This window comes from Panthera pardus, unplaced genomic scaffold (assembly GCF_024362965.1).
Source record: "Panthera pardus isolate Hobbes unplaced genomic scaffold, ASM2436296v1 HiC_scaffold_10, whole genome shotgun sequence".
NCBI classification, from domain to species: Eukaryota; Metazoa; Chordata; class Mammalia; order Carnivora; family Felidae; genus Panthera; species Panthera pardus.
This window is the reverse complement of record NW_026526655.1, coordinates 55,858,230-55,884,317: the sequence shown is the minus strand read 5'-3', so window position 1 is coordinate 55,884,317 and position 26,088 is coordinate 55,858,230. Positions and strand designations below refer to the sequence as shown.

At 33.5% G+C, this 26,088-nt stretch overlaps 1 protein-coding gene across 2 annotated transcripts in view; it reads left to right on the top strand.

Annotated features, from left to right (window-relative positions):
• The window catches only part of AGPS (alkylglycerone phosphate synthase), a 148,639-nt gene that overhangs the window by 86,221 nt on the left and 36,330 nt on the right, over positions 1-26,088 (top strand). For both annotated transcript variants that reach the window (XM_053907421.1, XM_019460473.2), the window contains exons 11-14: positions 2,802-2,929; positions 12,543-12,594; positions 17,564-17,640; positions 20,219-20,331. In XM_053907421.1, coding sequence (XP_053763396.1) covers positions 2,802-2,929; positions 12,543-12,594; positions 17,564-17,640; positions 20,219-20,331 — 370 coding nt within the window. The remainder of the gene's footprint in view (positions 1-2,801; positions 2,930-12,542; positions 12,595-17,563; positions 17,641-20,218; positions 20,332-26,088) is intronic.

The following is a 26,088-nucleotide window of genomic DNA, read 5'->3' as shown; positions in this document are numbered from 1 at the left end:
AGTTCACATACCATAAAATTCACCCATTTTAAAGTGTATCCCTTAGCAGGGATAGTTCCTGAGATTAGTGTTTGAGAGTCTTTTCTGAGCATGGTTGGGGTCCTTCCCACTGTTTCTATACAGGCAAATTAACTGGCCTACAATATTGCCTTTATTTTCAATAAATTAACCTATGTCCTCCCAGTTGCCTTTTACCAAATCCTCCACTGTTTTGAGAGTGTTTTAGGCTTGAACTTCTTCTTGCTGTGTTGCAAACAAAGTAATTTTCTTTGGAAAGAGATTAGGAGCTATTTTTTGGTTTGTGTTCCCTCACCCCCTCCCTCCTCCACCCCTGTAAAATCTCTGAGCCTTGATCCTGGAGGCGAAGGGAGGAGAGAGGAGCAGCAGAGCAATGGCATGCTTTTCTCTGAGGACATCCCTGCTTTAGTAGCTCAGTGCTAGGGAGAAGAGAGAAGGAAAACACATCTTCTTGGTTTGCTTCTCCTGGCAAGATACCAACTCTTTGCAAGCCAGGCCAAGGGTGATTGGGATCCCAGTATTAGTGTAACACTCCAAGTAGAGCCTCTGCCCCACCAGCTAAGGTTGGGTACTAGAAGTGAACCAATCTCTTCCCCACTTCTCCCACATCTTGGTGGTATGTGCCTGGAATGTAACTTTAGGAAAAGGTAGATGAGGGCAGTGTTGTTATATGGAAAAGGATCACAGGTTTTTCTGAAATGAAAAAAGTCTTCACGTATATATTTCAGAGAAAAGAAAACATACATCCACACAAAAATTTGTGTGTAGATTTGTATATATATTCACAGTAGCATTATTTATAGCAGCCAAAATGTGGAAACCTATGGAACTTTCAGCTCTGGGAGGGGAGAGGGACTGAACATTGAATTAGTGGTTCAATCAGTCATGCCTCTGTGATGAAGCTTTCATAAAAATCACTAAAATGCAGGTTTTGGAGAGCTTCCATGTTGGTTAACACATGGAAGTGCTGGGAGGGTGGTGCATCTGGAAAGGGCATGGAAACTCAGCCCCTTTCACCATACTTTGCCCTCTGCATCTCTCTTTTTTTTTTTTCATCTTAACTCTTCCTGTGTAGTATCATTTTATATTACATTGACAAGCTAGTAAAAAAAAAAAATGTGGAAACCCAAATGCCCATCAACTAACGAATGGGTAAACAAAATGAGTTCTGTATACATTGGAGTAATAGTTCATAATTTAAAAAAAATGAAGTACTAATACATGTTATAACAGGGGTAAACCTTGAAAACATTATCTAAGTGAAGCCAGTCACAAAAAAACACATATTGTAAAATTCCATTTATATGAAATATTCAGAGTAGACAAATTTATAGAAGTTAGCGGTTGTCTAGGGCTGAGTATGTATGTGGGGATGGGGGGGTGATGGAGAATGACTGTTTCATGGATATGGGGTTTCTTTTTTTGGGTGAGGAAGATGTTCTAAACTTAGATTTAATGATAGTTGCATATATCTATGCATATACTGAAAAACATTGAGTTTTACACTTTAAATGGGTGAATTTTATGGTCTATGAATTATATCTCAATAAAGATGCTAAAATAAAAGATAAAGTCTAGTCACTTGTTATCTTTTAAAATTTACAAGATGTATCTACTTTTTATTCAAATACTAATCAGGCCAAACTTGCAGAGTTTCTGTAATTTTACAAGTCATAATGGGGTCATATTTGCTATCTCCATAGGCAGTCATTTGTATATGTGAGGAGCATATTGTGATCTAATGTAATTTACTTTTTACATAGTAAAAAGTTTCATAGTTTTCTATCTTGTATTCTATACTGACATTTTGAGTATATTATAAATTTATTGAACGCTTTTTTTGTGATACTATTTATTTATTTATTTATTTATTTCTAGTGTTGTCATTTTCTCCAATTCAAAGATTTCCCTCTTTATTCTTTTTTTGTGATTCTCCAAAAATTTACTGCTAGTGTTAATAATTTCTAACATTTGTACATCAGAAATCACTGATTTGAAAAGTGTGACATTGTGAATATAATAATTTTTAACCATGTCTCTTCAAATATTTTAGCATAGTTATTTAAATCATGTAGAATATAGTTTATATTTAACTTGCTATTTTCCTCTTTGATTTATCTCTCCTCTCTGTAATAAAGAAAAGAACATTTGTTTCACTAGTGGTTCTCTTGTGCTAGATATTTATAGTAACTATTTTGTCTCTGAAATATCTGTTGTTTTTTTTTTCTTTTTGTTTTGTTTTTTGTTTTCTGTTTTACAAGGGCATCCCAGTGTTGCCTTTGTCATTGTATGAATTCTTAGGAAAAAAGGCAAGGTAATAATAGTCCCTCTAATTTCTTCTATCATTTTAAATTCTCATAGAGGTTTCTTTTTGCCCCAGTAAATTGTTCTCACAGTAAAAGTAGGCACAAATATCAAAATATACTTTTGTCTGAATGTATATGAGATATAAAAACCTGTTGTTTTTAAATTTGTTTTCTTTTAGTAGGTTGTAATGCTTTTCAAATGATTTAAAAGTAACCTTGGAGAAGGGTTACCTTAAAAATGTCTTAAAGTATTTATATATAACATAAGAAAAATGTATTCCAAAAACTTTTTTCAGAAATTATAAAATGTTTGTTTTTCTAAAAAGACTTGAGTAGCCATTATTCCCCACATAGAATAGATTAAATAGATTTAAATATGAATAGAATAAATTAATAGAATAAATAGATAAAATAGATTTAAATATGACTTAGAAAATTGGCATGTGATATATTGGATTATTCCCCCTTCTTTTTCAGGAACTCTTGGTGTGATAACAGAAGCTACAATAAAAATCAGACCAATCCCTGAATACCAAAAGTATGGCTCAGTAGCTTTCCCTAATTTTGAACAAGGAGTAGCCTGTTTAAGAGAAATTGCAAAACAGGTAAAAACAAACAAACAAAAAAGAACAAAAACCCACCCATATATATTTATAGTTTAAAAATTCTGCGTAACTGATTTTGTATGTCACATATAATCTTCATATTTAGTTGTGTTATATATGTGGTTTTTCCCCAGTTCTGTATGAAAAGGTAATGTAAAATCATCCCTGTAAGTGCAGTTGCTATTTCTTTATTTCTTGGTTTAAAGAGTGCTGTGTGATTTTAAGCCAAGGTAAGGTATATACTTGGGTTGATGGCTTTGAATGACTCTGCCTTTAATGAATGTTATGTTTTCTTAAATTTTTTTTAGGTAAGATATTTTGTGATTAATTTGAAGTGATACATAATTTTTCTTAAACTAAGACATTTATTGAAATTAAAATAAATGGCTGATTGTCAGTGATCAAAAATATAGAAATTAAATATAGGTAATCAAACTTTATCAATACTTAGAATATGCTACTACTAGACCCTACTTTGTTTTATAATAGTACCTAGGCTATAGCTTAAGTTAAATAACATAATATAACATCATATATTTAGCTATAAGTTAAGAAGAATTCCCATTTTCTGTTCCCTTATTTAAAAAAAAAGATATAATATTAAGGATTTTTAAAAGACTAGGTCATGTCAAGTAATTTTATTTCTGTATTCTGTGTATCAGTGTAGAAATTCTTGCATTTCTTCAGGTATTTGGTTCATTATTTGAACTACAATGGTTTGTGAAAAATTCTCATTTCAGCATTTCACAGTGGGGAGGAAATCAAGGGAGTATACTGCAGCCTGTTTCTTCTTGCTTTCTCCAAACTCCTGGAGTTCTTTAGTACTTCCCATCAGCTATATGCAACTAGAATCTTGAGGCAAGGGACCTTTCCAACCTGACCCATATAGGTCAGCCTCCAGGTATATCATGAGCAGAGTGAAGCGAGGATCTGCTGAGGCAAAGGAATGATATCCAGCAAATACTCCATATTCATTGTGGACTCTTTCAAGTACGGAAATGGAAAGTGGTCAAGAGTCTTATCTTCCCACCATTCTATGACATAAATGCCTTAAAGAAATTTAAAATAAGCAAAAATATTTCACAGTTACTCACATATTTACCATTTTTAGGGTTCTTTCTTTCATATATTCAGTTTTGCTTTCTGAGACATTCATTTTTTCCGTTAGTTTTCTGCTTTGAGGAGGTTCAGCTATATGGTCATTTAATCTAACAGTTGACAAGGATAATTTCTATAATTTCCAGGTAGCTTCAGTTACTTATCAGTTAAATTGCTTCCTGCATTAAGGTTTAACCATAGGCCCCTTAGTCTTGATTGTCTTCCTGCTGGGTGGGAGAATAATTTAAAAAAGAAGTATAGTCCTAGAATGAACATTCTTAAACTACTGGCAGGTTAGTTTGGTGGTGGTAAAGCAAAAACAAATGTTAATAGTTGAAACTTTTACAAGAAGAGCTCCTAATTCCTAGAACCTTGGGGATATTATGTTATGGTTAGGGTGCTAGAATATATAGTTAAGTATTATGCTATTTGCTAAAATAATGAGATGATATAATATTTAAATATTATTTTAATATATAAATATGTAATATACATTACATATTAAATATCAGTATACTTCATATATTTAATGTAATATTAAATATTATATTTAAAAGCAGGACTACTGAATAAAGGAGAAGTGGAAATAAGTTTCAGGAGTAAATACTATTTGTTATTCTGACATGATATCTGAGCACTGAGTAGTAAAGTTCAAGCGTGTCCTGATACTTGTCACTAAAACCTTCCACATTTAAAGGCAAAGGAAGACAATTTCAAATTTAAGATAGCCTAGATGTTAAGGAATAAAAGAACTAATTGCAAAGTGTTATGGTTTTGCCTGTGAGTTAAAACCTAGAAGAATAGAAAGCTAAGTTTTCATGTTGTTTTTTGTTTGTTTGTTTTGCTTTGTTTAGAAAATTACTGTAAGTAAGTTCACCAATTAAAAATCAAAACAAACCAAACATTTCCCATTATTAGATTATATTTTCTTATCAATTTCAATCTCCCTTAATGATTTTTTTAAGTGTTTTCACCTTGTATTATAATTTATTCTTGGTGTTAAGTACTTTTGTTTCTGTCTTTGTTAAGCTTGATTATTTCCCCTCCCCAAAAAAGCTTTATCATAAAATTTATAGTTCGTAGTATCTCTCTTTTTCAGGTTTTGAATATGACATCTTTTTAATTGGCTATTGCTGTCTCCATATTTTATGGCAAAATAAGCAAGAATGCCACATTGGATTTTTAAAAATAATTACAGAATCGATAAAACTATCTGATTTGTATGTATTTTCAACAAAAGATCTTTGATGAGGTCACATTCAGTCTATGTTGGTCAAATCTGCCCCTTCACAAGCTCTCCACTCTGTAGAACACAGATTTAGTAGACTTGTGAAAAAATGTTGCTAGGTGATCTTGGAAGTAAAGGTAGACGTATTTATGCTTTCCTCTTTTCTGCATTGTAAATATGTAAATATATCTTAGGTTTCATTAATGAGAAATGATGTACAAATGTATCAGACTCCTAAATTTATAATTTTATTAAAATGGAAATATTGGATTTAAACATAGTTGCTATAATCTGATGCAGTTTTTGTTACAATTTAATATATGCCCCTGATAGAAAGTAATAGAGAACTACTTGTGCTAATGAAAAGCAGGGGGTGAAATTTTCCTTCATCTTTGCATAAGTCAGTAAAAATTGCGCTTTTACTCGTTTTAAAAAATTCTTTGGATGTTCACCAGTGACTGTAATCGAAATTGACTACACAAAACTGTATTGGGTATATAGTTTGGAATAAACAAAGGTGATAGCTGATAGAAAGTGCTACCCTGTGGTTAAAGACCTTAAAGGAAAGCTCCCCTCTAATCTATATTTTTAATAAATTGGTCCTGTGTACTTGGTAATAGACAGTTTTTAAAGGCATACATACCACGTGACTAGAAAGTTTGTCTTTCTTGAAACTGATTAAAAAGCCTAGATAGATACTATTTTATTTTCAAATATTACTTGTATGAATGAAACAATTGCTAAGAATAGTTACTGTGATTTGGAGATATTCCACTGTTTGAGGAACATATATATTTTACTTCTGCACAGATAGATAATTATGAATGTTTACCTGCCCTGGAAATGGGCAAATGCTTGTATTATGGCTTAGAGACATTTACATATTAGTTTACAGAATGTACAAATCTCATATGTCAAGAATGGAACGACGTGTGCTGCCCTGCTTTGTAACAGTATTCTCAGGCAGAAAAATTGAGAAAATGATCAGATTTTGGCACTAGTTGTTCAATTTGCAATTTGGAATTTCAGCTGATAGGAAGAGAATTAAGATCCATTAAAATAGATGATACATGGTTTATGATTGTGCCAAATTCTTGATTGAATAATGAGTTGGCTGGTTGTAATTCCTCACTGTCATTTCATAGCACTTCCATTTTTACGGTATTTTCAGACTCAAGTTGCTTTTGAAATGGGGAACTGTATTTTGGATATGTATCTTTGGGAAAGGAGTATACATGATTGTTTACAAATAGCAAAGTGGGCTCTTTGTATATTTTCATCACTATTCTTACTGAAGGAAATAAATTAAGCAACTTTATACTGACAGCAGAAGGATTCTACTAAGGTCTCTCATCTAATCTTTGTCCACGTGAGGATTGTCCTCTTTCAATACTTCACTGCCTTGTGAGGAGCTAGAAAGGAAGATTTAGTAGAAGATTAATGTGATTCTATCTTATAAATGGCAGTCCAGTATAATCTCCAACTTAACTCAGTAGATGGGTAAGTAAGTGATTTTTAAGACTTTGAGAAAATAGATTTCTTACTGTAGCCTCTCAGGTGAGAGGAAATAGTGTTTTTTAATCAGAATATCAGTTTCAGGTATATTTTATTCTCTTATTGTTTGTTTAGAAATAACAATGATATCTTTATAAAGTTTTAAGGGAAAAAGGGTTGAAATAAGCTCAAATTGAGCAGTTTTTGAAGTATGGGATTTTCCCTTCCCAGTAAAAACTTAAGAGTTATGCCCTGTAGTATTGAGGGAGGACCATATGTTCCATTAAGAGGAAACACTGTACGTGTGGCACATTTCCGTATGCATTCCTCCGAAAACTGTCTTTCTCAGTATCAGCACTAGGTTTGTAGAATTACAGATTGAAAAGGGAGGTTTTTCTCTCCCTGTCTTTTGGCAAGGTGTGGCCCATTCTACCTACCATCACTTTTATTTTAAACAGTTTTAAACTGATAGGGTGTTGTTGTTTTTTCTAGAGAGTTTAGACCATAATTTGGAAAGAAATACATAGTTCATATTTGACACCTCAGACTATTATGTCTCAATTCTGAATTGTTCTGTCTTAAACTTGACTTATCCTGGAGGGGTTGAAATAAGTTGAAAGGAGTTAGGTTTAGCAATTACATTATAAAATAATTAAAACTGCTTTATATTCAGTGGTAATTCTTGGAAATAATAATTTGTCATGTGTAGAAAAAGGCATTGTTATTTTAAATCATTATGTGTGTGCATGCACGTGTGTGTGTGTGTGTGTGTGTGTGTGTGTGTGTGTGTGTGTGATGCTTTTCTCCCTCTGAGGCAGAGAAAATAACCTAGCCCCTAGCCAAAAGTTTGATTAATTGGATTCTTTACTATGTGATCCAGCAGAATGTGTTAAACTTGAGGACAGTTACAAGACACGCTTTTAAGCAGGAGCTACTCAGAACAAGTCATTATACATGTACAAAGTGAAAAATGAAAATGATGAACCAGAGACCGTTTGGCATTATTGGCTCTTCCCTTATATAAATGGAGGGAAATATCTACTGTATAATATGTAGCTGTAAGCCAGTATGTGACTTCCAGTAGGACTAACCAGTTATACGAATAGCCTTAAATACTGTCTGATTTTATCTGTGGTACCAGCTCTGAGGAAGAACCAATTATCTGTCTACATTTTAAGTTTTTATATATAGAAATTTGCAGTTAGCAGAATTCTTTTCACATATCCTTTTTTAAACATTTTTTTGCTTATCCGTATGTGAGATAGTGTGCTCTTAACTTTATATTCAATAAAGTATATTGGATATTGTGTAAGTTAAATAGACATGATTCCTGTCTTCTAGTAATCACTACAGATGTTGCATATCATGATAAATTTTATATGTTTAAACTTTTGTATGGCTAGGTACAAGGAGTTTGGTATTGGAGCTTTGGCTTCTGATATAGTGTGAGGTTACTAGACTATCTCCAAAATAGACTCAAGGTTTAGGAGTTTGGGCCGTTCTAGAGTCTACACTGAATGTGTGATTTACTTCTTGAAGAAATAAGCCTTTTCAATTCAAAGGTGTTAAACAAGGCACCAAAGATACAGGACTACCATTCACTGCTTATATTTTATGTTTATGAAGTTGGAATAGTAGAAATCCTGATGCCTTTTGAGATATGTTAATATCGAATTTCTTTTGCTAGTATTTAGTAAACTAAGGGAAACCCTCACAAATAATGTGTCACATCTGCAGTGCAAGTTCTGGTTTTCTCTGTGATAAGAAAGAAATACGAATTAGTTCCATAAAAACAGATTTTGCAGAAATCTTTTGATGTGTTTCTTATAGGGACTTTTTTTTTTTTTTTGGAGAAAATGGTTAGATTGAGAGATCTGTTGCTTTTTTTAAGTTGTTAGTAAAGAGAATTGTACTCAGAATTAAATAAGACTAATGAGAGTGGTTGTTATTTACCTTTCAGGTTTATATATTAAATTCCTGGTTGTAACATCATTAAAGGGAAGAAATTGTCAGCAGTTTGACTTAGTCAGTCTCGTACTAGTGCTTTGAGGTCAATGTGATTATTTATTTCTTCTTTGCTTGGGTAAAACAAAAATAATTGATATTTCCTTAAGGTCCATAATGAATTTCTCATCTCTTTTCAGACTACTTATTGTATATAAAGTATACTTGGGTACACGTCAGATGACATCAGATATTCTAGTAAAAATAAATTTATCATAGTAGGAAATAAATCAGTTATTTTATTAACTCCATTTTGAGTAAACAGTTTTTGTGTGATGTTCCTTAAATTCCCTGAATGTATTATTAACCCACCAAAAAAATTACTTGGTAAAACTATTCTCTCTCAGGTTATTTCTGGTCCCATACCACTAGGGGTCACTTTAACTCAAGAACCCTTTTCCCCCTTTCTTCATCTATGGAATACTCAGTATAATTGAAAAGCATGGGAGTGAATTTAGAGCTCAAATTCTCCGAATTTGTGATGTCTCTAACTTTTAAAGGAAATATTTTTAGGTTTTCAAATTAGTTTCATAGCAATTGAAACATAATGTAGTCTTAACCATAGGTAGTGTTACCCAGATTGAATGTTGTTTTTTAAGAATAGAAACATTATTTTGGTCTTTCGATTATAGGAACTTACAATTAGTGATACTGGCAAGTTTTCATATAAAATTCTAAGAGACTTTTCTGCTTTTTTTTTTTTTAGAATGATGCACAGTGATTTGCAAATAATCAATGGCCAGAGGATCATAAAACAATCTAGATGCTGTTTTTTAATTTGGGTGCTTTACTTATGAGAATTTACTTGTGATGATAACTAAAATACTCATTTACTGACTTTTTAAAAAATGACACTATTAAAACATGAGACTTAATAAAGCTGTGGTTTCATTTTGATCATTTTTAAAAAGCCAGTATTGAAAACTAATATTTATTATCTACATACAACAAATTCTCTTTAGCTTTTTATTCTTTTTTGATAAGTGTTAGTAGTTATTCTCATTTGATAAGTGTCTGTAACCGTCTACTCTGCCTCAGTACAAATAGGAATAGTCCATGACTGACTCAGCTTTATATGACTCAGCTGTCAAGTTAAAATCATATTCAATATTATTGAATATTGGTTGTTATGTGTACCAAGTGTCCTGAAGCTTCCTTACTTATTTTTCCAACTTTTTAATTTGAAAGTTTTAAGCATACAGAAACTTTGAAAGAAGAGGATGGCGATCACTTGTATGTTTATCTTGTATATTCAACAATTGACTTTTTCTTATGTTTGTTTTAAATGTTTCTGTATGTGTTTTCTGGGCCGTTTAAAATTAAGTTGCAGACATCATGGCACTTGATCTCTAAGTATTTAAACATACATCTCCTAAAAATAAAGGTGTTTTTCTTCACAGCCACAATACTATTATCATGTCAAAGAAAATCAACAGTAATTTCTTTAATGACATCCAGTGTTCATTCTATAAACAGATCATTTCAGTTACCCAAGATGTATTTTATGGATAGTCTTTTCAAACCAAGTTTTTATCAAGGCCTGCATATTGATTGTATTTTAGTTGTTTCAGAGATTGATTTCCACTACAGATTTATTGTACTAAACATACTTTCCCCCATTTTCTGATATATGTGTCTCTGTGCTGAATGTTTTCCCTAATAACACTTGATATAGGTACAGGGGTAGTAGAAACTAGGTGACGGTAGGAGATGGAATTTACAAGTTGTTGGTACAAGTTTAAAAGTTGTTTTTGGGGAGGGTAGGTGCTTGGCTGGCTCAGTCAGTAGAGTGAGGATTGTGAGTTCAAGCTCGACATTAGGTATAGAGAACTTAAAAATAAAATCTTAAAAAAAAAGTTTCGTTTTTTGTTTTTTGTTTTTTTCTAAGAATGACAGAAGGGCTCTGAATTCTTTCGCGTATGTTACTGGTGTGCTTAAGCCAAAACATATAAATATGTATGTAATATGATACTGTTTATTTCATGCAGAAAAGAAACTTGGTCTAATTAGGCATCATATGTGTTATTAGAAGTTGATACGCCTGTTTGAATAAGAGCATTTTACGAAAATTGATTTTTCTGTAGTATTTTGGAAACTGGTTTGGCTTTTAGAAGCACAGCCTAATTACAAAGATACCCTTATACCAAGATTTGAAATTACTCAGGTTGTGTGTGTGTGTGTGTGTGTGTGTGTGTGTGTGTGTATAATAACTGTATAACACATAGTTTTCATGTAATTTTTGTTTCAGGTATGACTTTAAAGCTCTTTGTGTTGTGTGTGTGATGTATGTATGTGTGTGTTAGGTGATTTTTTGGGAAGCTTTGTGGTCTATTTGAAATATTCCTCATCCAGCAGTCAAGATATCTTGGTCCTAGTTTGTGTGCTTAACAGTCATATGACCTCAGACGAGTCTTTTAATCTCTCTGGTTCTTATGTCCTCATCTGAAAAATGGGGATAACACCAGTTCTGCTACCCTGATGGGTTATTTCTTATATTAGAGATGTGAAAACAACCTGGACATCACAAGATTCTATAAAAGTAAGGCAATAGGTTATTGTTATGGTATATATGTAAAATTACCTAATACTGTTTTCTTTAGATTTGGCAGTGACTTTTTAAAATATAGATTGAATAATATCACCTTTAGTACCAAAGGTGAGTAAATTGTGTAGTGCTCAAAATAAGAATCTACTCAGTTATTTTGTTGGATGAAATAAAATGTGTATTGTGAGTGGTTTTATAAAATTATTTGTTCAATTAAAAGTAAATGATAGCAAAAATGTTGTAATGCGCAGTTATGTGTTAAGTTTTGTTCTTTTGAATGATCTGCATATATCTTAATGTTGTATGGATACAAATTTTATTTATAAATGTTATTAGCAGAAGATAAATGTTTAAAAAGTTTATGACAGTCAAAATTTTGTCATGTGAAAGCAACCTCTTGGTAGAAGTTTAACCATGTTAAAAATTTGCATAGAAAATAAAATTGTCGTTAGGGTGCAGCTCACTTTAATACTATGGAAAAGCTGTAGCTGACTTAAATCTTGCTAGTGTTTGTATTGTAGTATTTCAGCATACAAAATTTATATGACTATCTGTTCTCATTTTTCTTTCCTTGCAGCTTTTAGTGTGGTGACTAGATTAAATTTAACACTGGTGCAGTTCTAGATACATAATGTTACCCTTCAGAATTTTGTTTCTATTTTCATGCCTTGAAAGATTTTAGAATTCTGGTCACTGATAGTTTTTCTTTTTAAAATGGATTATTGAAAGGGATAAAAGGAAAACAACAGTTCTTAGAGTTATGTATGAAGACATCACAGATAATTTTTTGAGGTGTTTTTGCTCAGAAAAATTCTACCATCATCTTCTTCATTTTAAAAGTATATAAGAATCTGAAGATACATTATAATTCACAAATGGTATAATGTTGATTGTAGTCTTTGAAATTTCTACTTTGTACTAAAATAATCTCCTTCAAGGCCCAATATTTCTTTTAGGTATTTCCATAGATCTTTGCTAGGCATTGAGAAGATCTTGTTGCTGACAAAGATCTGGCAACATACATGTGTGTGTATTATATATATAGATTTCTCTTCCAAATATTTTATAGAAGTCAGTGATGTTTTATCATCTTAAAATTGTATAAAAAGTTAAGATTTGTTTACTGTATATATTCTTAGGAACTAAGCTCTTGATGTCACATACAGAAAGATGGCATTTACATTCTACCTGTGTAGCTTCTTTACAGTATTAAATTTGTATCACATTTTTTCTTTTTAAAATAGAGATGTGCTCCTGCATCTATTCGCCTCATGGACAACCAACAGTTTCAGTTTGGTAAGTAAGGAATGGTCATTTTAAAATCTGCTCATGAAGCCCCAAAATTTGTGAAACAGCTGTTACATGCCAGGAAGAGTACTGAATACAGAGCTAGGAAGATGAATGTCATAGTTCCTGTCCTTCAGGAAGCCCTTAGTCTAATGGTGACAGGCAATTACAGAAATGAATGAGTGCAGGATTGTTAGAGATGCTGTGAAAGAAGAGTGCACTGGATACCCTGGGTGCAAATGAAGGAATGGTTGAACCTGCTGGATTTTGCTGGATGTCAATATGGGGATTCAGGAAAGGTGCTTTTTTTTTTTTTTTTTTAATGTTTATTTTTTAAGATAGAGAGAGACAGAGTGCAAGTGGGAGAGGGGCAGAGAGAGAGGGAGACACAGAATCTGAAGCAGGCTCCGGGCTCTGAGCTGTTAGCACAGAGCCTGATGCAGGGCTCGAACTCATAAACCACGAGATCATGACCTGGGCTATAGTTGGATGCTTAACTGACTGAGCCACTCAGGCTCCCCTAGGAAAGGCTTCTTAAAGGAGGGTAATGCTTACATTAAATCTTAAGGGGAATAGAAGTTTGCTTGGGATGTTTTCCTCTTCCCTCCTACCAAATTTGTTCACTCATCCGGAAAAAAATATGAAATTGTGAGACCTCAGTGGCATCTTTGTACTTCAAGTAGTTCGATGTGGCTCAAATAGAGGGTGGGTGAGAGTTGTTACAAGAGATGAAGCTGGATGGGTGGAGTAGGGCTTTGCAGGATCGATTTGGATTTTACCATGTCAGCAAAGGGATTTACATCTGAGAATGCTCCATTCTGCTAGCATTATGCAGGGTGGAGTAGAATGGTGCAGACGAGGAAGAGGAGTGGAAATGGTTCAAGAGGCCAATTTTGGGGGCCTTGATCAAGGAAGCAGCGATGGAGATAGAGAGTAAGGCATAGATTTCCCAGAGCTCAGTTTGCCAACTAGATGTGGAAGATTCAATAAACGGAAGGGTTGAGGGCAACTCCAAGATTGCTGATTTGACTGACTGGGTGGACTGATGAACAGTCTAGGAGAGAGATGATGATTTGGGGGAAAAGACATTACAATGGGTTGTTTTTAAGGTACTGTTAGAATATTCAGGTAGAGAATTGAGTAGCAGGTAACCATGTTTCTTTTTCCCCCTTTTTGCGTTAAAGTATTAAACTTTCTGACTCTGTTTATCATCTTTTCAATTCTCATTTTATTGCTTTTATATTTTTTTCCATATGCTGAAATTGAGTTTGGAACTTACGTTTATAGAATTTAAGTATCTTCATTCAGAACAGTCCCTGAAATTATAGGAATGATTGCTCAATAGTAAACACTAATGGCTAAGATAGGCAGACTTTTGTTTGTTCTATTTAAGAGTAGTTTAGGTTTTAATTTAGGGAAGAGTGATTATATAGTATAGAAGCTGAAAGAAGTCAGGGGTGCTTGGGTGACTCAGTTGATTAAGCGTTCCAACTTCGGCTCAGGTTGTGATCTCACGCCTTGTGAGTTCAAACTCCAGATTGGCCTCTGTGCTGACAGCTCAGAGCCTGGAGCCTGCTTCGGATTCTGTGTCTGCCTCTCTCTCTGCCCCTCCCCCTCTCACACTCTGTCTCTCTCAAAAATAAATAAACAGGAAAAAATAATTTTTTTAAAGAAGCTTATGGAAGTCATGTTCATAATATATCAAGAGTTAGTTTTAAAATTTGATTCTTTTAAGTCATAGCTGTTATTTCTTTAAGTAAATTATTTTCAAAATACTATACTACTGGTAAAAGTTTAAGATAAGTACATCCTTTAAATAATTAAATAGTTAAATCACATGGAAATCAAGCCTTCTGTGTTTTGGCCTGCATTTAGAGATCTAGGTCTTAAGAGAGCCATGTATCTGATTAATAATTATTTTACCCATTTATATGCTATTATTATAGTGAGTTATAGTCATAAACACCTTTGTAAAATTAACTATAATTTGACTAGATTTTATTTATAATTGGGATATATAGCAATTTAAGATGAAGGTTTAAAGAAAATGTCCTTCTGGCTATCTCTCATCCCTGTTCCACATTCTCATTGCTGTATCTAGGAACATGCTCTAAGGTAGGCTCTACCCTCTCCATCTTGACTATATCTTTTGTCTTCTTCCACCCTTGTCTCCTTTCCGCCGCCAAAGTGATTCTTTGGAAAGACAGATCTGTTCCTGCTTCTCAGCTATCTATAACCTTTTTGATTTCTCACTACCTGTTGAAGCCTTGCCATCTACATATCTTGCCATGGCTCCGTGATCACGCAGCTAAACACAGCAAGGGATGTCCAGGACTTTGTACCAGCCATATGGCTTATTGGCAGTGTTTGTACCATACTCCTTAACAAATCACAAGCCTTATTATTAGATGTTAATATTTTAAATTTCATTCCTACCTCTTGACACAACCCTTAGTTCATTATACTGAAATGATTTGTTTTCAGTGTATTGAAGTGATAGGTATCATTGAGTATATTGAAATGATCTGTAGAATTTCCTCTGAAACACTAAATTTTGTCAAATTTAGGGGATGTTTTTTATTCATTTTTATATCCCCTGCACCTGTCATATGACAGGTACTGACATGTTGATTGACTTAATCATCTACTTAGCCAAAGAGGATGAATAAATCTTGGAGAGCACATAGTGTAGTCCTAAGCACAATGTCAATAGCACAATTTATCAAATACTCCTTACAGCTGTCCCTAAAAGTAATATTCTCAGTTTAGAGATGACTCAAAGGCTAGATATTTCAGCCCACAGGTCATATGTGGTAGAGCAGGAGTTGAACCCAAATCTGTCGGACTCCAAGGCCCAAAACTTTTGCCACTGTTTGAGATCATTTCTTTGAAATGTAGATATTTATTAAATAATTTAAATTAAAAAAAATTTTTTTAATGTTTATTTTTGAGAGAGAGAGACACAGAGTGTTGAGCGGGGGATTGGTCAGAGAGGGAGACACAGAATCCAAAACAAGCTCCAGGCTCTGAGCTGTCAGCACAGAGCCCGACGCAGGGCTCAAACTCACAAACTGTGAGATCATGACCTGAGCTGAACGGCCGCTCAACGGACTGAGCCACCAGGCACCCCAATAATTTAAAATTTTAAAATTAACACTGTAACAACACAGCATTTACTAATCATACTGTTTAGTAAATCTGAAAACTTAGTTCCTTCATTTACTATAAAAAATAAAACACAGTAGTCAGAATATATTTAGAACGTAATTAATTTGAAAGACAATGTTAATTTAATAAGTAAAAGATAATATTCCCTTAGGTTAATACTAATGCTGACCCACTTAAAGTTAGTATCGCTTTTATAATAATTGTTCTTCAGAGCTAATGTGTCAACTCCATATTTGGGATACAGGTGACTAAGTCCCACTAGTGTTAATGGAAATTGTGCAAATGAATTTCCATGTGTTACGAACATTTACCCTTAAGGACTATTCCACATCAGTGTAGTAACATTCGGAGTCCTCATACATGGTGTAAAGATGTGTGGATCAGAAGGATCAATTGTGGATCAATTTCTTGCAAGAACACAACTCACACACTCATACATTTATGTTTATGTATTTCCAGTTGTTTAAGTAGATGAATTCTATTTAGGACAGGAAGTGAATATTTTGATATGTTATTTCTAACTTTATACTTGTTAGAAATGGTATCTCTTAAGGCACTGATTATGTTGGGAAAGCATTTTTTGACAGATTACAGTAAAAGAAAAAAATTTTCCAAACATCTTGCTTGTGATCCAGGTACTCAAAAAGATTTCTGGGTTGATCTCTATCTAATCTGGCCTTCATTTGTCTTTTGTTTTTTGTTTTGTTCAGTTATAACATGGATATCTAACTCTTAATCTCTGGTTAAGACTTATGTTACTTGGTCTTTTATATCACACAGTTTCCTGTTGTAGTCAGTAAAAATGCAATAAGTATTACAGATTCAGAATCTAACTTAAAAAAAAAAAAGAATGGGGGGGGAAAAAGACTACATACAAATCATAGTCTTTTCCCCCTAGAAATCTACCCTCTCACCCCCAAAGAAACTAGTTTGCTATTTGCACCAATCTTAAAGAACAGATCTATACTTTAAAAACAAACAAAATCCCCAAATCTTAAAGCTTATTAAAAAAATAAACTTTTTACTTGGAGATAATTTCAGATTTACTAGAGACTTTAAAATTCTTTATAAAAATTCTATATAAATGGTATGCTCCATTTTTCTGAATTGGCCTTATAGCACTAAAGCCAGATGTATCTGACTCTTAAACCTAACAGTCACGGGAGTTAAGAAGTTGCTCTGAAAACAATGAGAAAACAGTAAAAGACTTTCACTCAATTAAACTCAATCCGCAGGCAAAGATGTTAATTTAACAGACTCTGAGACACCGTTTATGTTATTCTGGCAATTTTAACTCTCTGGGTGTGATTAAGGAAGCAATTACTAGTTTTATGCCAAGAATTCTGGAAGAATTAGGAATTAATTAAGAAACAACCTTAAACTTGGCATTGACTCCATATTTGGTTATAGTTCTGAATGGTTTCTGCATAATTAAAAAAAAAAAAAAGTAAAACCAGCCACCATTGGGTATTCTTAATGAAATAAAAATTAATGAAGTGATTTTACTATGTATAAACTATACCACTGAAAGATAACCTAAACTATATGTAGTATTAACTACATGTGGTAATTTGAGTTCAAAAAGAAATGAGAGGTTTAATAAACAAATAGTTGTGACTTTTGAAAGAAGATAAAGATGAAAGATGTAAATCTTAATATCAGTATGTTATACATAAAACATAGGAAGATTTTAAAAATTTGGAGTCATGAAACATTCACTTTTTTTAGGATACTAAATTACACTAGCCTCTTAATCTTCTGAAAAACAGAATTTGCTATTAATTTAAAATATGAACTTTTCTCTTCTTAGGTCATGCTCTTAAACCTCAGGTTTCCTCTATTTTTACATCATTTTTGGATGGCTTAAAAAAGTTTTATATTACAAAGGTAAGAATTTTTATTAAATGCCAAAACTTTAAATGCTTATGATACTAATTTTGTCTCCTGCCTTCTCACCCTTCACATGTACCTATTATTATCTTTTTTCATGAATGTAAATTTCATAATAATTATTTTTCATGTTGGAATAAATATTTTATTGAGTAAATCAGTTATTCATTTAATTTCGGAAATTTTCATTTTTTCCCCAGATTTGAAGTTTCTAAAAATAACAGTACATTAAACAGTTTCATGCATGTACAATTTTTTATAGTTTGATTTTTTTTATAGTAGATGTCGATATCTAGTGTAATAAGAGTATGGATTTTTTTTTTTTAATTTTCACTGAATTCCTTTTCTAAAGGGTTATTTATACCAGCTTACACTCTCATGATACACAAGTGCTGTTTCTTTGTTGCATCCTTGCTATTCATGTAGGAGTTTTGTTTTTGTTGTTTCAGATTTACTGAATCCAGGGGGAAAAGTGGTATTTTTAATGTTTCTCATTGAAACTCCAATGAGACTTAATCATTTCCTTGTATTTCCTGGATGTACTTTTTGTGTGAAGTAGTTGAATGTGATTATTTTGCCAGGGGTGGCAGCTTCATGGTATTTTTTTCTTGGTGCTTTGCTGTGTACCCTTTGAATAATGGAATTACTAGATGCCTTTGTTACAAATGTTGTAAATAATTGAGTCAAGTGACTCCCTTTTTTTTTAATTTCGTTTAATATTTATTTATTTATTTTGAGAGAGAGAGAGAGAGAGTAAGTGAGCAAGTGCCGGCACAATCGGGGGAGGGACAGAGAGAGAGGGAGACACAGAATCCAAAGCAGGCTCCAGGCTCTGAGCTATCTGGACCGAGCCCATTGTAGGGCTCAAACTCATGAACTGTGCAATCATGACCTGAGCTGAAGTCGGACACTTAACCTACTGAGCCACCCAGGTGCCCCCAAGTGACTCTTTTTTTAGTAAGAGTTTTTCTTTTTGGTTCAAAAGTTTCAAGTTTTTATATATTTTTCTGTGATTATTTAATCACTTCTTTTTTTTAATGTTTGTTTATTTTGAGAGAGAGAGAGAGGGAGAGAGAGTGAACTCACATATGCGGAGTGGAGGGCGGTTTGCAGAGAGAGGGAGAGACAGAATCCCAAGCAGGCTCCCCGTTGTCTGGGTGGTCAGTGCAGAGCTGGATGCAGATCTCATCCCATGAACCGCAAGATCATCACCGGAGCCGAAATCAAGAGTTTAGATGCTTACCTGACTGAGCCACCCAGGCGCCCCTATTTAATTACTTGTAAGCTTAGAAAAGTCTCCCTTTCTCCAGAGCTATAATTGGGACCATTTCTTCTCTCTCTTGGGTTTTTCTTAAGTATGAATTTAAAATTTTTAATCTTTGTTACTATTTGAATTTATTTCAATTTTATGGTGTGAGATGAAGATCTGAATTAAACTTCACTTTCTGCTCCCCCAATTGCTAACCAGTTGTAACAGCACCATTAACTTCCTTACTTTGCTTACAATTGATTTGTCATGTCTAAGACATCTTCTTATATACTTACTCAAGAAGTGGACCCCATTTTAATGTGTCAAATACTGTATGATCTCTTATACATAAAATCTAGAAAAAAAATATTAAAAAACTAAGTTCATAGATACAGAGAACAGACTGGTGATTGCCAGAGACGGGGTGAAGGGTAAGAGAAAAAGGCAAACTGTTTTTGTTTTCAGGGGTGGAGGGGTAGAAGGAGCGGGTGAACTGTTTTTGTTTTTGTTTTTAGTTTAAATAAATTGAATTTTAAAAAAGGTATCACTTTTTTAAAATGAGTTTTTATTCTTGAAAAATTAAGTGGATTTAATTACTATAAATCTACTTGGTTTTTAGAATTTTTCTTGTTACCCATCATTACCTACCTGTTTATCAACATAGAAAAATTTTAAAAACTCTTCACCATTTTAGGAAATCCGTTAAGGTTTCTATCAGAATTGGAATAAATCTGTATATTAATTTGAGCAAGAATTCACAGATTTATTTACTTAGTTCAGGCATTCTAGAACATGTTAGACACATTTTCCTAATGAGGTTATATATTTTCTTTTATGATTCTCAGATATTTTTCATTTTAATTTTATATGTAAGATCTCCTTTGAAAATGTTATTAAGAAGTTATAGTTGGTATGTAAGAGAAGAAATGGTCCCTGTTAGTTTTTACTTTTATCTACATCCTATATCTTGCTAATTCATTATGTTCTATTATTTTGGTATTTTTATTTGATTCTTTATTGCAGTTATAATTCTTACAAGTTATTTGCTATATTACATATCAATACGTCATTTCTACTGACACCATGGCATACTTTGAAATTAGGTATTTTCTGTAGTTTTGTTTATAAACAACCTGAACAGGTATATTAAACATTCTTTTTGATTGACATGTGAAGTTCCAAAGCTCGATTTTTAGAGTTGGTATGTTTGAGCCCAGGTCAGAAGGACAAAAAGAGCAAAATGTTTTTGATTTACTGTTTTGCAGGAAAAGATTTATCTATCTATCTATCTAAGTATATGTCTTTTTTTTTTTTTTTATTTTGTAGTTTAAAGGATTTGATCCAAATCAGTTAACTGTTGCTACATTACTGTTTGAGGGGGACCGTGAGAAGGTTCTTCAACATGAAAAACAAGTGTATGACATTGCTGCAAAATTTGGGTATGGCTCTAAGTTCATAATGCCAAGAGAATGTTAATCGAAAATTCTGGTATCTGTAAGCAGTTGTTAATGCACCCCTAAAGGATTAAATTTGTAGCAATATATGATAGTCAACTTAAAATGTTGTGTTGGTTTACTTCCAAAATTTGCAGAAAATTTGATTGGTATGTTGCTCTTACTTGTGTAAGCATATATATTAGGATATATTAAATATTTTATTACATTTTTCCATTAATTTTATAATATTTGCTTTTGTTATGCTAGAGTAAAATATGAAAAAATTCATAGTCATCTTACTATTTAATGGTAATAGTATATATATATATAACATGTTATTAGTATGTTTGTGAAAGGAAATTTTTTAAACAAAAGAATTTGATAAATTATCTATACTCCACCCCTTGTCACTTACTGTTTTCTGCTGGTATAAAGAAACAGAAAACATTTCACATATATAACCAACTGAATAATGACTGGGTGGTTTCTGTCTGTCTGCTTGATGGATTATGAGATTGATCGATGAGAACTGTAGTGAAAATGCCATTTATCAGGACTACATTTTTCCCTTCCCTTTTTAAATACGTAAACTAAGTTTCCTGGATACAAGTCGTCGTCGTCTTCTTCTTCTTCTTCTTTTATTATAATTTCAGAGTTTAAAATATGTATGTATGCTTAATCTGAGTTCTTTGTAAATATTTACTTTAGTTTCCCTTTTTTGCTATGTATGAGAACAAATGAGCACTTAATTTGTAGCCTTGTGTTTTAGAATGCCTCACTTTTATATATTTTTCTCACTATGATATGCAGCTCTTTATTTTTAGGATTTTCTGAACTTTGTGTTTAAAGTGCCGAATTCTTAGAAAAAGATCTAATCTTTGGCTTAAGTTTTGATTTACTTTGGTACTGTGTTTGAGTATTGCAAATCAGCCTCTCAGTTTTATTCTTACCTTATTCTGAAATTGGCAAGTCGAATTAGTAAAAGATGAAATTCACTAATCTTTTACTTTTCCTCTCTCAGAGTACCTTTTTTGGGAATTAACTGATTTTTTTAACTAAATTAATTAAGAGTAATTGTGCCATAAAAATTCATTTAATAGCCAGAAGACTTAGATTTCAGGTTAATCTCTGAATTTATTTTTGAAATATACATGTACCTATTTTTTAGTTTCTAAGTTATGTGAAGTATATATATAATTTGATTTTTAAAACATTTTTCTTAAAATCCATGGTATTAGAAATAAGGGGATTTAAATTAAAATCTTTTATATATAAATTAAATCTTTTAATTTCTGTTATAGCCTTAAATATTAGAGGCTGAAACTTTTAAAAATTTTTTATATATTGAAATATTTAATTGGGACTTCAAAATTATTTAGGAGCACTTGTAGGGAAATGGATGCTATAATATTTGAATCACTTTATATGAGGTTAAATTTGCTTAGTTTCACCTCAGTCCCCCCAGGGACCCTTCTTGCCTCCAGCATACACACCAACACATGCATACAGATGCAGAGAAATTCCACTTTGTAGTACCTCTAATTGTAATTAAAATTCAGAGTAGCCAACAAAATCATTACTAGTTAGTAATGTGCTACGTTTCCTCTTGGACTGGGGTAGGATGATGACAAAATGCCTTTTTGTGTGAGGTAAGATGTAATTCTTCAACTGTCTCTTCTTGGACATCACTGTTGATGCCTGGTATATGCTAGACACTTAACTGAACATTTGTTGAAAGAATTAATGAAACTGAATGTCATTCCCTGACATTTTAAATTCTATTTCAAATATGTCTAACTGCTGTGCCACCCTTAAAAGAGCATATTTTAATCTTTAGGTATTTATTAGAGCCATTTTGTCAGTTTTAAGTTGAGCCACTAACTGTCATGAACTCCCTTGTCATGTAATGTAAGTCTTGTTTTTCTCAAGTGATTCCAGACATTTACAACTTAAAAGTAAGAATGAACTTCTTTAAGGTGAATCCAGGTCTTTCTGGATACGGATAGTGAAGCCCCAGAACTCTTGATTTAATTCCAGCAATTTGTTTATACCAAACAAAACTTATATCAAATTCATCCATTAAAAATAGTAAATGAGATACCTATTTAAAGCAGGAGCAAAGCATTAAAACTCAGACTCTGATTGAGGTCTCATTTTTTTTGCTATTGTTATTTGCTACTTACTAGTTATGTTGTAATTATAATTTCTTAATATGCTTTCATCCTGTCTTCCTTCATTTAGATTGCAGAAATCTTCTGTATTGATAATCCAGGCTGTAATTAGATGACTTAGGGCTATTTTGATTTTGATTTGATACTTGGAAATATCTCCATGTAGTTTTCTAGCACTCTTGGTTTTCCTCATGTTTCTCTGTACACACTAGTTCTTGGTTCTAATCACTGAAATATTCAGAAATATTTTTCTTTTCTTTTTTTTTAACTTTTTTTTTAATCTTTATTTTTGAGAGAGAGAGAGAGAGCACGAGCATGGGAAGAACAGAGAGAAAGGGAGACACAGAATCCGAAGCTGGCCCCAGGCTCTGAGCTGTCAGCACAGAGCCCAACGTGGGGCTCGAACTCATGAACCGCGAGTCCATGACCTGAACTGAAGTTGGACACTCAACCCGCTGAGCCACCCAGACACCCCTATTTAATTTATTTTTTAAATTTGCATCCAAGTTAGTTAGCATATAGTGCAACAATGATTTCAGGAGTAGATTCCTTAATGCCCCTTACCTATTTAGCCCATCCCCCTCCCATAACCCCTCCAGTAACCCTCTGTTCTCCATATTTAAGAGTCTCTTATGTTTTTGTCCCCCTCCCTGTTTTTATATTATTTTTGCTTCCCTTCCCTTGTGTTCATCTGTTTTGTATCTTAAAGTTCTCATATGAGTGTAGTCATACAATATTTGTCTTTTTGTGACTAATTTCACTTAGCATAATACTCTCTAGTTCCATCCACATAGTTGCAAATGGCAGGATTTCATTCTTTTTGATTGCCGAGTAAAACTCCATTGTATAGCTATACCACATCTTCTTTATCCATTCATCCATCGATGGACATTTGGGCTCTTTCCATATTTTGGCTATTGTTGATAGTGCTGCTCTAAACATTGGGGTGCATGTGCCTCTTCAAAACAGCATCCTTGTATCCTTTGGATAAATACCTAGTTGTGCATTTGCTGGGCCATAGGATAGTTCTATTTTTAATTTTTTGAGGAGCCTCCATACAGTTTTCCAGGGTGGCCGCACCAGTTTGCATTCCCGCCAGCAGTGCAAGAGAGATCCTCTTTCTCCACATCCTCGCCAATATCTGTTGTTGCCCCAGTCGTTAATGTTAGCCATTCTGACAGGTGTGAGGTGGTATCTCATTGTGGTTTTGATTTGTATTTCCCTGATGATGAGTGAAATTGAGCATTTTTTCATGTGTCAGTTGGCCATCTGGATGTCTTCTTGGGAGAAGTGTCTATTCATGTCTTTTGCCCATTTCTGCACTAGATGTTTTGTTTTTTTGGGTGTTGAGTTGGATAAGTTCTTTATACATTTTGGATACTAACCCTTTATCTGATATGTCATTTGCAGATATCTTTTCCCATTCCGTTGGTTGCCTTTTAGTTTTGCTGATTGTTTTCTTCACCGTGCAGAAATTTTTTATTTTGATGAGGTCCCAATAGTTCATTTTTGCTTTTGTTTCCCTGCCTCTGGAGACATGCTGAGTAAGAAGTTGCTGTGGCCAAGGTCAAAGAGGATCTCCTTGAGGATTTTGGTGGCTTCCTGTCTGACATTTAGGTCTTTAATCCATTTTGAGTTTATTTTTGTGTATGGTGTAAGAAAGTGGTCCAGGTTCATTTTTCTGCATGTCACTGTCCAGTTTTCCCAGCACCACTTGCTGAAGAGACTGTGTTTATTCCATTGGATATTCTTTACTGCTTTGCCAGAGATTAGTTGGCCATACGTTTGTGTGTCCATTTCTGGGTTCTCTATTCTGTTCCATTGATCTGAGTGTCTGTTTTTGTGCCAGTACCATACGGTCTTGATTATTACAGTTTTGTAATACAGCTTGGAAGTCCGTCAGACATATTTTTCTTACTTACGATGCCACTGGGCCAACCCTTGCTTCCCAATGATTTCTTCTACATAACTAGAAGGAGGAAAGTACCACTGAATTCCTTTCTGCTAAAGTTTCATAAGTTAGTTTAGCTCATGTATTTTATTTTGAATTAGGGCATTATTAATCTATCCTTTATTTTCTGTTCTTTAGTTTTATCCTGTGTTCTACCCCCTCATTAACTCTGAATTGATTGTTTTTAAATAAACTACTCCCAACAGTTTAGGACATTTTTATGCGTCATTTCAGCCATTTTCCTCCTTGTCTTCCACCCCTATGCTAACACTGTTAAATACCTTTGAATACATATGATCCAGTGGAAAATAATAGGCAAATGTTGAGTAATCATACTTCGGTTGTTTATCTATGCTTGCTAGTAATATACTTTAACTTCTCTAAGAGCTAAACAGAATAAACATTCCCTGTCAGCAGTCATGACAGATGTACTGACATTTACCATAGAACTTAAGGTAATGTGTTATTGTTATTTTTAAAGTGTGTGCTTAAGTTGTTTAATGTAATTCAACATGAGAGTGATTAGGTTCACCAGATGGCTCTTTTATATAAAAAGATTGTCTCTCATTCCTCTTTCATTAGTCTTCCCAGCCTTTTCTCATGAAACAGGTTTAAATTTAAGAACCTTGTTAATTGATGTTTGAAATTTGCGACGGGGAGCAGAAAGTAGGGAATCGATGTTGCTACTTTAGCGTAAAGCAGTTTGAATCTTCGTATACCTTTTTGGAGTGGCTACTATGTAATTGGCAACTTAGAAGCATTTAATTTCAATGCCCTACTATTGTTTACATGTTGTATTTTAAGGCAATCCTGTCTAGAAGATGGAGTTCTGAAAGTTAAAAATGTAAGACAGAGAATAAGTGAGAAAGAAGTTACAAAAAGCTAAATTTGCAGGGAAACCTATGATTCAGAAAAGCAAGCCCAGAATGACTTTCCTTCTCCTTTGGGGTTTGTTTGTTTGTTTATTTATTTATTTATTTATTTATTTATTTTTTATTATTATTTTAATGTTTATTTATTTCTGAGACCGAGAGAGACAGAGCATGAGTTGGGGAGGGGCAGAGAGAGAGCGAGACACAGAATCCGAAGTAGGCTCCAGGCTCTGAGCTCTCAGCACAGAGCCTGACGTGGGGCTCGAACTCACAAACCATGAGATCATGACCTGACCCGAAGTCGGTCGCTCAACTGACTGAGCCACCCAGGCGCCCCTGGGGTTTATGAATTTAGAATGGACATCAATTTCTTCCGGTTTGGGATAAGAAAATGCATGTTTCTGTGTGGTTTGTCACACTGAATTCCAAAGTGGAACTGATCCTCCTGACCCCTTTGCTCCACCCCTCCCTGCTCCAAGAGATTCTAGAAGAGTATCTAAAGAAAAATGGCTTGACCTTGAACTGCAAGAAGGACTTTTTCTCATCCAATATAAAAGAAGCCTACTAAAGGTTCATATCTGTTATTTCTCACCAAATATCCGCTTAGAATGCACCTTCTCAAGGATTCCAAGCGCAGGTCTCTTGCACCATTTGCTAGTCTTCACTCTCTTTCTACCACTAGGCCCAGAATGAATTGTTCCTATTTCCCAGCTCAGTAGTGCTTTTTCTTTCTTGGACTCAGTATATGACTGCTTCGTGTCTATGT